Below are 18,119 nucleotides of genomic sequence, written 5' to 3' on the forward strand. Positions count from 1 at the left end.
TCAAAATTATGTGTTTCAAGTCAAACATAATTTTTAAGTATACGTATTGTGAAATTTTAAATTTGTTAATTTGCTACTCTAACTGAAAAGATGTATTTGAAATCATAAAGATTTTTCCTCTCTTATAAGATTAAATACAAAACAAAAAGAGACGACTTCTTGAGCCGGATGACATTCACAAGAATTTTAACCTTCGAATAAGAACACACAATATAATAGTTTCCTCGAACAACAAAACCGTATCGAGTTGTGAACCCAAACTTAACGGTTCAACAGAACTAATTTAACTTGATTGTTGAATCATTTTGGAATTTGCGTGTCAAATCACCATCTTTGCGTGTTAGTATGAAATGTTTATATATCACTCGATCCTTTGTCAATTCATCAGCATCATATAATTTTTTGTGAAATCACAAAATTTTTTAAATAAAAAGACTTGCTTTAACTAATTGTAGTTTATATAGACATTCCCTATAACATAACAACATAAGGAAAAAGCTAAGTAAAATTGAGCTTATAGGGAAATTTTATAAACCAAATTTAAAGGTAATTTTTTTGTATATCTTCATTAAGATAATAGGGATAAAAAAATCTGAGTTAAATTAAAATTTAATATGCATCTAGTATAAATTATTTTTCTGGTCAACATAAGGAATGAATACATAGGTTGGATAGAATTAAAAAATGTTCTTCAATAGATTTAATCAAACAATGTATGTAACTATAATGGAGATAGGTATAAAAGTAGATTATGCCGTTTCCAATTAACTACCTACAGAAATAAACAATTTCAAAATTAAAACCCTAGCTACAATATTCTATATTATTTACATAATATATAGATCTCAATCAATACTTTATTAAATATGCTCTTTAAGAAATATAATTTGAAGGGTTAAAATTAGGATAGTTATAAAATAAACATAAAATTAATGAAAAATTTGATTTTTATCTTTTAATTATGATCAGTGGAATAAAATTTAAAAAATGTACATAATATGTCATAAGATAGAAAACTTAAAATTGAAACGTTATATACATATTTCCCATAGATATATATTTCACTACATTTTCTGTTATTTCTCGATATTTACATATTTGTTAAAACACAATAAACATTATTATGTAAAGTGTAAATATGTACTCGGCTATTTGTGAATTTGGGAAAATGGAATATATTTTTGCTTATTTTCATATATGTATGAGCTCCTTCAAAATGGATCTTTAAAACCATGGTATAAAATAATCTACTAAAGTTCAAAGTTTTTCCAATTTTTTTTTTGTGGGATTATGGAGAAATTTTTATTGACGATGATATGTCATCAAAACAATCAGTATAAGTGTCCATTGTAATTGAAAAATGTTCTTATTTTTAGTAGTAAATTTTTTTTGACTTCGTGGAAACATACATGATGTCATGCAACTTATAAATAAAGAAAGGACAACAGCAATGATTGAAGAAGAAAATAAATTTTACATATCGACTAAATATTTGCCACTTTACTTTTTTCCTAAATTCTTATTTAATCCACCGATGAAGTTGCACAGTTGACGTGGTGACACTTAAGATATATTTATAGAACTAATTGACAAGTTGGACACAAATCAGAGTTTTAAGTGACTATAACTTTACCCTTCAAGGAAGTACTTAGATAAGTTTTGATAGATTTTGATATAGATAACACAAAAGTGTGATGGATTTAAATATTAATTTAAAACACTTTCTGTAATTAAAAGATATTTTTATTGCGTACTTTTTAATGTACACATAAACATTAGGGTTAGACACGTATTCCCGTCACAATTAATTCAATCATGGCTGTTGTCACGTTTTTGACAAGTTCATAACCTCCGATGAAGTATTATCGTTAAAAAGAACCTGTAAAGAAATTTTAAGGGCCTTTTGACACAGTTTAGTAAAAGGACTCTAAAAAAAGCTTGACCTTTTAAATAAAGATAATTAGGTAATAAAACAAAACACTCTTTTCTAAAAAAAAGTGATTTAAGTAAAAATAAACCATCTTATTTATTAACAAAGGCCCTGTATTTTTTTGGGAAAAGAAAAAACGCATATTTTGATTTCCAAAAAAGCTCATTTCATAGTAGAGTCGGAAAAAAAATATTTGTGGGAAATGGAAAAATATTTTACAGCCACCCTTCCCCTCAAAGAAAATCCTAGCAATTTCTGACAAAATACTGACTTCAATTCAATAAAAAAATCTAACATGTTAAGTATTTATGTATGTAATTAAATATATTTGCATTTCAATTATAAATTAATATAAATATAAATAAATAAATAATATTACATAACATAGCGAGGTAGATAAATAATGTTTAATTTGTTTAAATCGCAATAATGTTTGAGCAATTGAAGAGTACGCACATGCACTTGTTGTCTCCTAATCAACATTTTGGTTTCTCAGTCATGACCTCATTTGATGCAGGTTTGCTCGTGAAAAAATCTGAAAAAAATTTGTTAATACATTTTTCCATGGTTACAACAATTACAGATGAAACAACGATAACTGTGCCGAAAATTTGATCAATAGATGGTTTTTCATGGAAGTAGAGTATCTACAAAAAATAATGATTATAAAATATATAATTCATGTAAAATAACAAAATAGTTTTTAGAACTAAATTTCTTATGTTAAATTTTGAATTAATAAACTAATTTCAAATATGGCCCCGTCAACACTAAAACAAGCTAGAAGGATTTCCCCCAAAATTGAATTTGGATTGCATTTTTACTCTCACAAAAATTATTCTTACTTACCCTTTGGAGGCACTGAAAGTAATTAAAATGGACTGTCATAATAAGAAAATGAGAAATTCACATATTTTATTTGAAAGGCACATCTAGATCAATATTAGTCTCATATATAAAATCAGGTTCTAAATTATAGTTACATTTTAATTCCTATCATAAATTAGAATATAAAACCTTTAGTTCACTCTAATATATCTATCAAATATTGTGTCGTATGTACATATGAAATAAAATAATAAAATGGGATTTTCTCTTTTTCTTTATTTTGTTAAAGATTGTTTTTATGTTGACACACCACAAATATTAGATTAATATATATTTACCTGAATGGAAAAACTAAATACAATTTGAAGTGCTCGAACCATAGTAACTTTTGTTGGACATCCTTTGGAAATGGCCCCTGTAAGAAAAAAGATAGTTCAAACTAATGTTAAGCAATATAAAAAAAAATACTTACCAATAATGCAAAATTGCTGTAATACACCCAGAATAGCAACAACAACTGCTATACCCCACACTAGCCCATCGGTAGGAAGTAATGGTATGGAGGGATCTTGAAATGGAATGGAGAAAAATCCTACGATGGTAATGGCAATTCCAAGAATAAAAGCAATCATTTGTTTGGACAAATTTGAGGAAATTTTCTTCGTAAAAACGGAACCTAGTGCTGATAAAACTAGAGCCCCTATTGCCATGAAGTAACCACCAATATCTTCTTCAAAGGAGTCCAACTAATTAATAAATGAGCTATATGTTAAAAAGTTATAAAAAGTACAAAAAGTTTTAGTTTTACCATGACAAATTTGTAAGGTTGAAAAATGAGAACAACTCCCCCAACGAGAAAAACAGTGCTGATGCTCCGAATAATGTTGCAACGATCATTCAAAACAAAGTGACTAAAGATCATTACTAAGACGGGTGATCCATTCAATATCGTATGTACATTAGCCATATATATTCGTTTCAATGCTCCAAATATTAGTAATAAACGGAATCCAGCGCAAGCTGCTACGAGAGAGAGTATAAGTGATATGATGCACTTAGGATTAATTCGTTGCCCAGGTTGGATTTCTGGAGTTGAAGAGAAGCGAAATCCAAGATCTTTAAGACCCATTATCATTGATCCCATAAGAAACATCTAACATGAGAAAAAATGAATAATAAAAATTGAAAATTACTTTATGTAAATAATGTTCAAATCTTACTTGAAACATCCCTCTGAGTAAAAGTATAGCTGATAGATTGATATCTTTTTTGATGATCTTATAGCAAGAGGAGTAAATAGTCATGAGGATTCCAGATAAAAACGCCAAAAAGAGTCCACTGTTTCCACCTGCAGAACAGCGGTTTATTGTGAATAATGTGTTTAGAGAAGGAGCTCTTGAGGTACTAAAGGAAATTAATATGATATATTTGATCAGAATTGAAGGAATTGACATACTTAGCCACAGATATAATATCCAAACTATCCATAGACTGTGAAGGGATTGTAATTGAGGCCTCAGCCTCCTTTTGCAGCCTCTTCTCTTCATTTAGAGGTAAGGGATCTCTTGAAATATTACTACTAACCTTATTATGATAGTCTAATTCTGATGAGTTCGTGTCTGAAGCCATAATTACTATTTTCTAATAGTAACTCGCAAAAAACTTAGATACAACAATTCTTTCAAGTCAGCACAGCACAGATTAACCAGCAATTAGAATAGATGCTCAGTCCTTAAAGTGAAATGAGAGAATAATAAGTATGAAGTAAAGTATTGTAGTTATAAGGGTTGATTAGGAGGATGGTAAGTGATGCTGGTATTTTAACTAGAGCGACCGCAAACTTCGTTCAGGGTTTTACCTTAATTTTTGAGCTAATTTATTTTAAAAAGCCAGCTATTATATTTGGAAAGGGAAATCCCAGTAAAAGAAACTATATTTATGAAAATAACAGCTGATAATTCTTTGTCCGACCTAATGTATGAATGTAATAAGATAAAAAAAATATATTATAGATGACCATTGGAAATTACCAGTAGTTGAATTTTTTTTGTCGTCAGAGTAAATTAATTAGAAAAATCTCAATAACTTTTTATGAATAAATTATACATAAAAATTGTAGTAATGTTAATTAAATAGGATATAATATTGTTGTTAAATCTGGAATATGATATCTTTGACAGCAGTAAGAGGCAGCATATAACCCCGTAATGAATTTTATGAATATGGTCTTCCGCTCCTGGTCAATTGCTGACTTCATGGCTTCCACAATGGACTGACACCTTATACAGTCCCTGATCTCTACATTCCCTTACGCACTGGGTTTCAGATGGTTGAGATCTGGAGACTGTGGTGAAAATGAATTTTTGTATTAGAATAGGCTGTAGCTAATAAGCCTCTCCTGTACAAGTTTTCCTGTGCGTTGATGCGTCATCTAGAAGGAAAACAACTTACTCAGAGATCCTCCTTGTCAAAGGGATTACTTTGAGGATCTCTAACTATAAGTTATTTCATCACGAAAGAGATTCACTTCATCCAAATGTTTACAATCTTGAGCTATGACAAAAATCAATCTTAATAAAAACAAAGGGGCAGCTGTCTGAGAAGAAATTGAAATTATCAAAAAGGTATGCGAATTCTAAATCGAACTTGAAGAAGCAAAATTGTAAGTATTTTTTAATTTTGTCAACAAAACTTTTGTAACTACCAGTATGGATCGGTTAAAAATACATATCACTCTTAGGAGTGTACCATTTACTTTTTCATTTATTTATGTGGGATAATACGAGTACATTACATGGGCAAAATATTTTTATATATATTTAAATGTTGCTATAATTGAAGCTTATAGTATTCGTAGAAACCAGGATCAAACGAAATCTAAAAGTTGAACATTTCTAAATATTGCGTGAATAAGTAGATGTAATAATTATTGATGATAATTAATTAATGACGATGACAAACTACGTCAAACTCAATAGATAATATCAATTTACATACTATCATAGTTATATATAAATATAAAAATCAATAAAAAGCATATCATGCATTAGAGGCCCTCATTAATCAATTAATTAATCCATAATATTATATTACGTATATTTTAAATGAAAGAGCTATTAAAATAAATAAAAAATGTTAAAAAAATATCAAGTGATTTGAATATTATTACATATTCATATATAAACCTTCTGATAAAATCGCTAAAAAACCTTTTTAAACTTTTTTACTCCCCCGCCTATATACATATCTAAAATGTAAAAAATAAAACGAAACACAAAAAGGATTAACCATAATAATTTAAATTAAAAGAAAAAAAAAAGCTTTCACCTGATGTTTCTTCATGTTTGAGTCCAAAATAGAGACAAAATTTAAATAATATTTATGCAATTATCTAATATATTTAAATTTATCTTAAAAAAATTTATGGAGTTAATGGATTAAATATATCTAGCCATATAACGTCATATATATCATATTTAATACTTGAGTTCTCGAATCCTCGATTGCAGAATTTTTACATCAAAAGCTTTGTGAGTGCAATTGTAAATATTTAATTTAAGGATCATTAAACATACAAAAAGGTTAATTTTTATGCTTATGACCTTCCAGCGCTGCAAATGTATTTTGTCATCGAAAAAGACCTCCAACCCCGTTTTTTTGTTTGTCAAAAATCAAATTTTAGAGTGTGTATATGATTAAAATAATGTCAAAAAATGTTTTTTTTTATAATTATGTCAATATAACATTATTGACATGGGTACGCTCTTGTAGTTGGAAAAACCCCATTTTCACACTACAAATGTGAGTTAAGTTCCTGAACAATGTTTTTCTTAACAATTCTTTTTCTGAAAAACAACAAGGTGATAATAAAAAATATCCTTGTTTTGGGAATTTCCAAATACAAAACAAATTTTGGGGGTTTCCAAGGACAGCATTAGGAGCAATCGAAATAATACTTAAATCCATACTGAAAAGTGGGAAACAGCACCATAGTTGATTTTTCCAGCAATTACATTTTGCATATAAAATATAATGTTAGGGGTAATTCACAAAATACGTTGGGCAGGGAAGGGTCAACTTAAGCCGCATAGACCTAATATACCAAGATAGAAAATGTCATATTAAAGCTATGATATAGAAATATTTTTACAAAAACAATTGTCATTATATAAAAATATTTCAAAAAAGGGCATAAGAAGGTCTTCATTATCTATCCATAAATACTCCATCTAACCAATTAAAGGATCATTAAAAAATGCGCACAATTAGTGATAATGAGTTAAATTAAGTCGTGGGTTAACTCATGGTAGTACTCTTCCGTTAATTCTTTTACATTTTAGTTTTGCAAACATACTTCTACCGGAAATTTCAACAGCCTCATTGGAAAGTAGGATGAGAAAATAAAACTGTGAGTTAAAATAAGAAAAAAAAAAGAGAATGGGGAGGACTTACATAAATTTATTATTCCTTCTGAAAATATAAAAAGAAATCCTTAAACTGCACTTCATTTATTATTTACTAACGGGATCCTGATATTTTTGAGATCCCGTAATCTAAAAATTTGTTTTTATTAAAATGAGTGTGTATGTCTTAGTGAAATTTTGGCAACTCTAAATCACACTAGCTTCAGGTAATTGAGCCAAAAACAAAAAAGTGTTGCAATTGTTATCGGTCTCTCCTCTGTAGTAAATTTACAAAGTTTTGAATAATCTAGTTGTTTTTACTAAACCTTTAGTTTACGTGATTTAGACATAAATAATATTAATAGATTTTTTGTATAAAAATGATATAGTTATTGTATGATGTTTAAATTACTTCGTATTGTTAAAAATCAAATTATATCCATTGAAGCTGCATTTTGTAAAAAATTTATGATATTTCATTAATTGTTTCATAAAAATGGAAAAGACAAACAATTATTTTGAAGTTAAATTAATGTTTTTTCCTTTAAAAATAGTCTCGCTGGAAATTTTTGGACTTTTTTGAACAAAAGTTGCTAATATACGGATTATATAATGTATTTGGTTTATAAATATATTTATTTACTTGGTGCATGATTATATTCTTGACATATGTGGTACGTCAACATAAAAACAATTTGTAGAAAAAATAAAAAAAAGGTGAAAATCCCAATATATGTTTTTACTTCTTATTTATATTCAGCCCAATATTTTATAAACATATTTAAGTCAATTATAGGCTTTTTATTCAAAATTGTGGGATAAATGAAAACATTTCACAGTTTTAAGAATATCTTTAAATATTTATTTTTCATAAGATCCTTATTTAAGCCCTGATATGCCTTTTTAAATAAATCTGGCAAATTCTCATTTTCTGTGACTTTAAACGAAAAATTTAATTTCTAAAAATTGGAAATAATTCGTTGAAGAATACAAATAGAGTTCAATCTCAATTTAGGAAAAATTATTCTAGCTTCGGTTTCAGGTAACCTACTTTTTTAATTACTCTTTTATGATTTAAAGCAATTGTATATACATACATATGAGGAACTCATATTAAATAGGATTTTTATTTCTATATTAATTTATATAAATCAATGACAATTCAATGTACATATATATTGTATATAACATCCATAGATAAAGTAATAGTTCTTTTTCCATGATAATATCTAAATAATATTAATCAACAGTTGTCAAAATGATAAATACAGCAGTCTAGCTACCCTTCGTTTTCAAATATTTCCTTTCCTATTGTCACTCAAGGTTCTGAGGAAATAAAATAACTCGACATGATTCTCCTTTTAGGGGTTTCGAAACAGTTCAAACTTAAAATTCTTGACATTATTAATATATTAAAATTGAATATATTTTTTAACGTAATATGTCTGTATATATGCACATTGCACATAGAACATAGAACTATGTTTCACCAAGTAACTTGATTAACCATGAGCTACTATAACTGTCTACTTCTTTGAGATATATAATAATTTCAAAGTAAACTGAAATAAAAGGAACAAGTGCTCGTGTAATATTATGTTTTTACATTAAAACACATAAAATATAGAAAATACATAAATCTTTTTTCAGTAGGCAATTTATTAATTATTGCATACTTTATCTCTTTGCCAAGTTATTACAACATTTATGTGCATAGGTGTAATCATGGTTCAATAAGTTTTCGTTTAATTTTGTCATAGCATTGGTTCCAACATATGTATCCATCTATAAGTATAAATGTAGGTACATGCATTGTCATGCCAATTTATGAGTCAATTAGCCTATTTAATTGAAAAGTCTTCATAATATCATTTGTACTACAAAAGGTATACTATTCTTGTAAGCTTGAGGAGATACATGGTTGTAGTAATATCTTTTTTTCCCATTTCAGCTGTTTTAAATAAGAAAGCTACAAATTAGGAAAACAGGTCAAGGGAAAATACAATGCATCTTTTTTAATTTCAAAAAGCTTCAAGAGAAGGTGGGGGAAAAGATAGTACAATTTATTTAAGAACTTTAAAAAAATGACATTTGAGCAAAAATAATAAAGTTCATGTTTTAAATACTAAAAATGCTTCATAAACTTCGTGAAACTCAGTAACAAGAAGCTGAACAGCTTCTTTACCATTTTACCCGTTTATTAAAGTGATTTGCTCCATAGAAAAAGTGTCTAAAGTAATGAAACTTGCTAATAATAGCATACATCACTCGTTATTATCCTCATAAAATAGATACTCAGCCTCCAAAATGCTGAACAACCAAGCAATTCATGGAGGTTGTATCGCAATTTATGGATAAAACTGAAGGATACTCGTCGACTTCAGCGGGAAAAAAGTTTCGCTACGACTATTACCTTGTATAATTATTACTGACGTGGTCCTATTTTTGCCACTTTTTTTCAAAGCTTTAGGTCAGCCCTATGTATTGTCTATATATAAAATGAAAATGTCTATTTGTGTGTGTGTTTTTTTTGCAATCACGCCCTAAACAATAAATGGATTTTCTGAAATTTTTCATTTAGGTCTTAAGGCTCCAGAAACGGTTCTGGTTACAATTTTTTTTGGTCTTCAAGGCCATGGCGGCCTTAAAAAAGCATTTTTATAAAAACGAACTTTTTGACAAACAAACGACTATTTTATATAAAACAAAAATAAAGACCTTAAAATTGTAAGAACTTTTCTTTCTGTATATTGGTATATATCTTTCCAAATTTTTTAAAGAAGATTTTATAATGTTTTATAATGCAATAAAATAAATAGTATTTTGACAATAATATCAAAGATGAGCGAACAACAGTTCAACTTAAATATTTATTCTTTCCTAAACATTTAATAATTAATAATAACTCTTTATTTTTCTTTTATATGAATCAGAAAAGATCAAAATTAAATTTTAATTTCTTAATGTCCGGGCAACTCCGGGTAAACCTACTCTATCTTCTTTTAAAAAAAGTGTGCTAAGATCAACATGTGATATTAATTCTTATTTTTTTCTTTTATAAGAAGCATAAAAGATCATAATTAAATTTTAATTTTTTAAATGTCTAAGCAACGCCAGGCAAACCTACTCTAGTTGTAATTAAATACATCTATTATTATTGATGATGAAAATGTGGTGTAAAATTGGCTTGTTAAAAGAAAGAAACCGAAAATCAACATGGTAACCCTGACAATTTGAAGTGTGTTTTGGAGGAGAGAAGGAATGGTCATGACATTTTATTAGATTAACTTCAATCACTTCTGACAAGGGAGGAAGGAGAAAAGGATATAAGCAATCGCATTTGCTAGAATTACTCCGATGTCGATCCCCAATTCTCCTTTGAGTCCAAAATGGACTAACAATTATAACTTCGTAACAAATCCTCAAGTCTTTTTTTGAGCACACTGAATATCAGGTATCAGGTATTGAATATAATTGAATCTATTTAGGAAAGGATGTTCAATACTCAGGAATTAAATAATAATGCCAATTGCTTAGGAAAATAAAATTTATTCTTCAGTATACCAATTTAAAAAAAACGGGACAACTAAAAAATACACTGGATTTTTTTAACTGATTATAATTTTTTTATGCATTTAAAAAAAAAAAATATATATATATACCATGGGTGAGCAGGAATGATTTAACTATCCTTGCCAAGAGAGATGTTCTGAACTCAAGAATCTACACCGAATGAACATAATTTCCAAAAAGAATTATATATATTACCAACTGTTTTTCCCTTAAAAATCATGAAAATTTATAAATTTTAACTTTCTTCTTTCTAATAAAATATGTTAAAACTTTTTCATACATAGGTAGTTTAATTTAAAAAAACAACACACTATTTACCTGATTGAACACTTTTATTTGAGGAAATTAACTATCTATTCAATACTCTGTTTTAATGCACATAAATTGCATTACTGATTAATTTCTTCTATTGAACGTTTATATATATATATTTCTTTTGCTTCATGTGTTTCAAGGATTTAGAAACTTAGGCATTTGTGTAAGCCTATAATATATATGCAAAATGTTATAATTATAATTTCATATTGTTGAGTTTTTGTCTGAAAAATCCGAAACCGGTATGAGACTGCAATATTATTTGTTGGACAAATTCGATCCTTTAAAGAAGCTTGGTATGAGCCAGTCTTACAGAAAAATTTGTTCTAGATTTATGTCCCAAAGAAAAAATAGTTCTGGATATGTCTTGCCAAAAAGTGGGTCTGAATCTGTCTGATTAAAAATTTAGTCTACACCGATGCTATAGGTGATTTTTTAATGACGTTATGAGTGTCTCAAAATTATGAATATCGACCTTCAATAGTGTGTTACAAAAATAATATTTGTACAACTCATAAATAAGGATAGTGGAGAAAATCGGTCCATAGAATGAGTCTATGTTTTAAGGCAGAAAAAATTAGTCTACTGTCACAGATCGTTGTCTGGATCGAAATATCTGTTCAAAAACATCCAGAAAAAATCACTAAAGACCGAACCGGAAAATGAATTCGGCCTTGGACCGAGTATCAACACTAATACATATATGCCAAGTATCTCATGAATTTAATTCAAATTATATGAAGAAACATGTTAAAGAAAGAATAACAACTTATATGGTGACGTCTTCTTTGTATGATCAATCAAATTATGTATTATAAAATTTTAAAACTCATAGTTATCATTGACAGCTCTGATGTGCAAGAGATCATTCATAATTCATAGTGTTCTTTTTTTCACATAATCATGAATCCTTAGGGAGTCAGCCTTAGACAGACACATAAAATACATTGAGAGAGGCATATACAGAGGTTCAAGTTTTAATTTATATTTGCGTGAGATTTCTGAACTCAGAAGATTTTCATCTCTATTTTAATATTATTATACATCCTTGAAATGGTATTATGCTATTGGTCAATCGTAATTAACTTTGATTTTCGTATATCTCAGGGGGTGTTAAACATACAGATCGAAGGCCGATTCAGCCACCTGTAGGTTTGGTACGGACCAAGAGAATAATTATGTATTTTTAAAATAAATGAATGAATTTACTATAGTTTGGCAGAGCTACTGATGGTGAGGCGTCTATGATCGGTAATAAGGTATTATGACAAAGTTCATAGATAAAGTACAAGCCAAAAATGGAGGAGGTAGTTTTTGACATTTTATTGCATCAGGAAGTATTTTGCAGGATGCCACTAAAAGTGGATCAAGCGATGGAGTTGGTTGTCCAAACTGTCAATTTCGTCAGAGACAGAGATATCAACCATTGTTAGTTTGAAAACCTTCTCACGGAATGCAACATTACCCATCGTGTAACTTGCCACACTCAAGTAGGATGGTTAAGCAAATGGTGTGCCGAAGCACTTTAAAATTCGTTGAGAAATTGGACAATTCATGGAGAAAAAAGCTAAACCTGTTAAAGAATTACATTATCCACTGTGGCTACGAGACCTTGCATTTATGGTAGATATGACTGAGGACTTGAATAATCTTAACAAAATGTTGCAAGAACGAAAGAAATTGTAAAACAGTAATATGATAGCAAACGTGAATTCAAGTTAGAGCTCGTCATATGTGAGACACATATCACAATTTTCCCTGGATAAAATATGTTTGAATAGCAATCGTTAATTTTGATGCAAAACGGTACTTAGACAAGATTTCAGGGTTGTTGAGTGAAATTAAAAAAAAAATTATGGCTTTTAATGAACTAGATACAGATTTTAAAGTTTTCGCTCACCATTCACAGTCAGAGCTTCTGATTAGCCCGTTGACATGCAACTTAAATTAATCATTGATTTGCTGTGTGATGTAGACTTGACGAACAAATTTGCCTCTGTGGGATTTGACACATTTTACAAGTACCTTCTACCAGGCTATCCTACTTTGAAAGTTCTGGCTGCAAAAATATTGCCCATGTTTGGGAAAACCTTCTTTTGCTCACACATAAGCATTTACAGGAGATTCTGAAATTGGCTGTTTCTCAAAATTTGATGAGTATTATTGATGAACCTGTGCGGGGTAAACGACGACAAGTTTCAGGAGCAAATACTAAGCAAGATGAGTAATTGCCGTGGAAGTCATTCATTTGTTCAAAATATTTCCAGATATTGAAAAAAGAAACAGTGTTTTATTGTTCAACAAAACTGTGAACAGATATTGCAACATTTTTACTACCACTGTGATTAGTTATGCACAACGCACTTAAATAAATTTTACTAGTCAGATAAGGTTGCAACAGTTAAAGATATCGAATTTGATTTCAAAATTTAAAAAAAAATATACAAAATAATAATTTTTCAATAATAAATAATTGGATTTTTCATGAAAATTTCAATGTATTCGAGCAGTTTGAGATATAATGAGCAACAATATAGATCGTTTCAGTATTCAAAAAATTTGTTAGGGTCCTATTTTACCTAAAAAAATATGAATAATGTGAAGTCTAATTATATTAAATAATATAGAAAAACAAACAATGGGACGAAAATTGCACATTTGTTGCACTGTCCCATTTTACTGAATGTTCAACTATCTCAAGTTTATCTGCACTGTGGGGGGGTTTCAATTTTTACAAAACTAACATAAAAATAATCAATAATTAATTTGATATAAAATACAGCAACGTCAATCGATGAAAAAATGACCTTTATCTCTTAAAATCAGTTTTGATTCAATATTTCGCAAAAATATTGACTTTTTTTCTGAATGATCTGTATTATATTTTTTTATTGTGATGTAAATTTTATGGCTGATGTCCTGATTTACAACTGCCCCGGCCTCCCAAATCATTGAAGCCAAATTGTGATTTACATGCCTTTATGAGGGTGGCGATATGACGAATTTGAACCCTAGTTGATACATTTATTGACTGGCACTTTAAAATAATTGGACAGATTAATAAAATCGTTTTCTTATGATCAAACAAAATATGAAGGTATATCGATTCATATTGATTGAGAATTATATTAAAGTTTAATTTGAAAATGTAATTAGGATAAAATCATACCAGAGCAGGGTTATCAGATTATATTACTTTTAAATAAAGTATTTTCTAGTAATTAATCCAAGATCTTTATGAAAAAATCCTTTAAATATAAGCTATTCAAACAAAATATGAGATATAAACTCATACGTTATTTTTAGATAATCATATTTAGATCTTACATATCATATGAGTATACACAATTAGATACTACATATTGTGTGTACATTTATACTTGGCTAAAGCATAATGGTCAGTTTGGCCACCCTCCTCCCTAGACTGTACTCCCTTGACTATGTCATGTGGGTTATAGTCGAGAAGAGAGCCTATGCTACCCCTCACCGAAATTTATATGACCTCAAGGCCTTTGTCGATCAACATTGGGTAGCCATGTCCGAGGCCTTCATCAAGATGTGCTGCGTAGAAATGGTACCTGCCAAAGGAAATCATTTGGAAAAATAGAAAGATATATCAATAAAAAAGTATAGGATAAAGCCTCAATGTTGTACTCCTTTTCATTCTTGCATTAGTTTACCCCATTTTTTCATTATTAAATAACCCACGGGGGGGTTCATTGCACGCTATAAAACCAAATATTTTACAAATTCATAGATATTGCCATAACTTTTAGTATAGTTTAGTACCCATATTTGATTTAATAGACTTATATTGGCTTTGATATGGTTCTTCAAATAAAATAAATCCATTTATCATCTTTTTATTTTGACGATCAATTTTGGCTACTTTAGGTGTATTTTTCAGCACCTGCAAATGATTGATCAGAATAGTTTTCATCTTGGTAGGAATGTTCACTCCTAAACATGTAAGACCCATGCTAATAATAATACTTAATCTCTATTTTTTAAATGCAGTACAAGGTTACAAGTTTGATTGCTTTCTGAAGTCACTTATTCCATCAACCAACGAGGATGCGTAGGAAGAATTAAAAACAATGATTTGATGTCCCCCCCTATGATGTCAAATCTTTTTATAAGTTATTTTGGGGCCGATCCTATAGGAACTCTTATTTGAACCCCTCTAATGCTACTATTTCCCTAGTATTGGTCCCATTGGAACCAAGATAATTTGAGTGGAACTAGCTAGGATCAAAACACACTAATAAGAAGAATGGTGTGATGCATGAAGTCATTAGCAACCTAAAGCAGGGACATTTCCAGGGACACGTACAGCTGGGAGACATCTCTCATAACTGGAACATCAAGTCACTCTACGGTTAAATACAATTATTTAAAAAACAAGTTTATATTTTGAAGCCCAACTCCAAACTTTACAACTGATTTTATAAAGACAAATTTACGGCTTTAAAGATTTTTAACAAGTTCTTGTCAAACCAATCTCATATGCATAAACTTGTTTATAACTTAACCTAATACTAATCTAATTGGTAACTCTTTATCATATTGATATTTTTCAATTAAGAATAACAAATACCCGCGAAAAAAAGACTTGTAAAAAGCAATACAAGTCATCATGACTTTCAATTTCTTCATCCTTACATTATATGAATGAATTGAGGTACGAGTATAGAGGTAGATAAACAAAAAGTCAATGAGTACTTTTAAACAATATAATTATCAATGTTATAAACTATATACTCGTAATCAATCTTTACTAGATTGTTAATCAAGGAATACTCTATCCATTAAATACACAATCTTTTTTTACTTTTTTGTTTTTTACCTATAAAGGGTTATTATTTCTTTTTTTTTAAAATTTAACCTAGTAGAAGAATTAGGAAATTAAAGAAAGAATGGAATTAAAATACCATGTAATGAATCTCATAAGGATTTAAAATAACTTTATCTACTAAATATTATTCTAACGATATCAAACAAATTCATAAATGAATAAATACTTTTAATTTCTTAAGGTATTCATTAGAAAAATGTTGGTTTGTGACAGTCTTCAGAAACATTATTTTGATTTTTTCTAAGCCTAAGCTTGAGTCAAATAGAAGTATATTAAAAAATGATTGAAATTACTACATAAATTGTAGGAAAGTGAGATAACATACATACCCCCAAGGCCCCACCGGTGGCATGAATCTATAGTACAAACTACATTTTGGATCATAGAAGACATATTTGTACTTCAACATTAATGCAATCATGAACATCTATCAAGAAAATTCCTATTTATTTCTGTATTTCATATTGACCAATGTTTCATAAATATATTTGAGTTATTTATAGGCTTATCATTAAAATTTGTGAGGTTTGTTGTGATGTCTAATATTTTTAGGTATATTCTATAACCAAGATACTTATATTGACCCGTATTCGACATTTTTCTAAAAATATAGCAATTCGGAGGTCCTACAAAGGGTTCATAATAATAATTTTTTGATAGAAATCGACATTAGCTTGTTGAAAAATACATTGGGGAATTTGTGGAGAAGAAGCAGTTGTTCAATCCAGATGCTTGCATCAAACTTCTGTATAAGAAAGTGCTACCTTGGGCCAGAGAAAAGTTCGGAGACAACTTTCCAGACTTTTGGGAACTTAACATGTGGCCACCTTTTTCTCAGATACGAACCCCTTGGACTACTCTATATCGCACGTCTGTAGGAAATGTTGAGGCTTCCTTAAAGACGGAGTGGACCAAGCTCGAGTCTGACTACATAGTCAAGGTCTGCAAATGATTTAGGCCTCATGAGAGCTCAGAGCTCACATATAGAATAAAATATGAGCAGAGTACTATTTTCAGATGATTTTATAAAAAAATATCCTCACAAAACCTCTGGTTTAAATTTTACCCTTGAAAAATTGAAAAAAAAAAAAAAGGTTTACCACTAGATAAGATCAAACTTGTACATCTAGGTCAATATCTAAGGAAAATGGTGGAAAAAATAGTAGTAAAATTGAATCAAATGTTCTTCCGTCAGAAAATCAGGTGTAAAATTGAATTTGGTATTAACCAATGCCTATCATTAAACGATTGTTTTAACATATGAATACTATATTCTAAATGATTTTGTTGCACATTTGCAAGATAAGAAAAAGGGTTTACAAATTTTACATATATAACAAAAACTAAAATATACTAGAATACGATTATATTTACTAGATTATTTAAGTTGCAGTTCCTAAAGAGGATCGATCGTTTATGACATCGAAGATTCAAATAACCTATTAAGCGGCCGTGCTGATGCAATATCATACTAACAATTTATCAGAATTATCAACCTTTTGTTGCAGATGTAAAACAAGTTGCAGTTTGACACATTTTTGTTGAATTTTATATTTACTAATATTGTTTTGTTAGTATATTTCATATTTGCAAGAAAAAGTACATAAGGGTTAGTTGTATTATCTCTTTCCTTTTCTTACTATTCTGCAAATAGTAATGATAGAAAAAATAGACAATAGTGTAGCTAAAAAAAAAAGTGTACATTCCATGAGTCAATCAAGTTTTTTTTAGACATATGAAAATTTAATAGTGTTATATTTGAATTATTAAAAAAAAGAAGAAGAGAAATAATAGATTAATTATGAGACAAATAATGGAGAATAGTGTAAATGGAAGATTCCTTACCTTTCTTTCAATCTTCTCTGAAGAAATCTAAGTAGTATTTATTCATTAGAAGAAGAACTGAAGGATGATTCAATAAGTAAAAATTGTGGAGTTTCTGTTGGCCTTTAAGGTAATGAATCAAAGACACAGGACCTCAAAAAGACCTTCTTGCATCTTCAAGCTTAGAATTGATCTAAAAAAAAAATTATTGAGGTAAAAATAACAATTTTGTACTGTTATAAAAATCTTTTGAGTGCATGTGTTTTTTTTTTTGACCGATAAGAAAACCAAATGCCTTAATACATTAGTAAGGCATATTAAATTCATGCACTAACTGCAATCAGGGAGGAGTACATTTTCTATGCTTTTGGATATGCAGTGTGATCTGCTT

The 18,119-nt window shown here is 29.0% G+C and overlaps 1 protein-coding gene across 2 annotated transcripts; it reads right to left on the reverse strand.

Moving 5' to 3' along the window:
• Window positions 1-2,322: 2,322 nt before the first annotated feature.
• LOC121118890 (solute carrier family 35 member G1) lies at window positions 2,323-17,901 on the reverse strand. 2 transcript variants are annotated; one of them, XM_040713484.2, is made up of 7 exons: window positions 17,750-17,901; window positions 4,215-4,489; window positions 3,979-4,162; window positions 3,567-3,911; window positions 3,231-3,504; window positions 3,097-3,173; window positions 2,323-2,577 (listed from the first exon to the last, which is right to left on the reverse strand). In XM_040713484.2, exons 2-7 carry the CDS (start codon window positions 4,385-4,387, stop codon window positions 2,407-2,409), a joined length of 1,224 nt encoding a protein of 407 aa, XP_040569418.1. In that variant the 5' UTR covers window positions 4,388-4,489; window positions 17,750-17,901; the 3' UTR covers window positions 2,323-2,406. The 2 variants fall into 2 exon arrangements, with proteins under 2 accessions (XP_040569418.1, XP_071745063.1); XM_071888962.1 differs by lacking the exon at window positions 17,750-17,901 and having other exon boundaries at window positions 4,215-5,528.
• Between the last annotated feature and the right edge of the window lie 218 nt (window positions 17,902-18,119).

The sequence above is a fragment of the Lepeophtheirus salmonis genome, chromosome 5 (genome assembly GCF_016086655.4).
Source record: "Lepeophtheirus salmonis chromosome 5, UVic_Lsal_1.4, whole genome shotgun sequence".
NCBI classification, from domain to species: Eukaryota; Metazoa; Arthropoda; class Copepoda; order Siphonostomatoida; family Caligidae; genus Lepeophtheirus; species Lepeophtheirus salmonis.

What these genes read in the sequence shown, in the direction of transcription:
- LOC121118890 (XM_040713484.2), bottom strand. Translation starts at nt 4,387, where the DNA reads ATGGCTTCAGACACGAACTCATCAGAATTAGACTATCATAATAAGGTT. An exon ending in TACTCAGAGGGATGTTTCAA is followed by an intron (nt 3,912 to 3,978) that starts GTAAGATTTGAA and finishes TTCTCATGTTAG; the next exon opens with ATGTTTCTTATGGGATCAAT. An exon ending in ACAGCAATTTTGCATTATTG is followed by an intron (nt 3,174 to 3,230) that starts GTAAGTATTTTT and finishes TTTTTCTTACAG; the next exon opens with GGGCCATTTCCAAAGGATGT.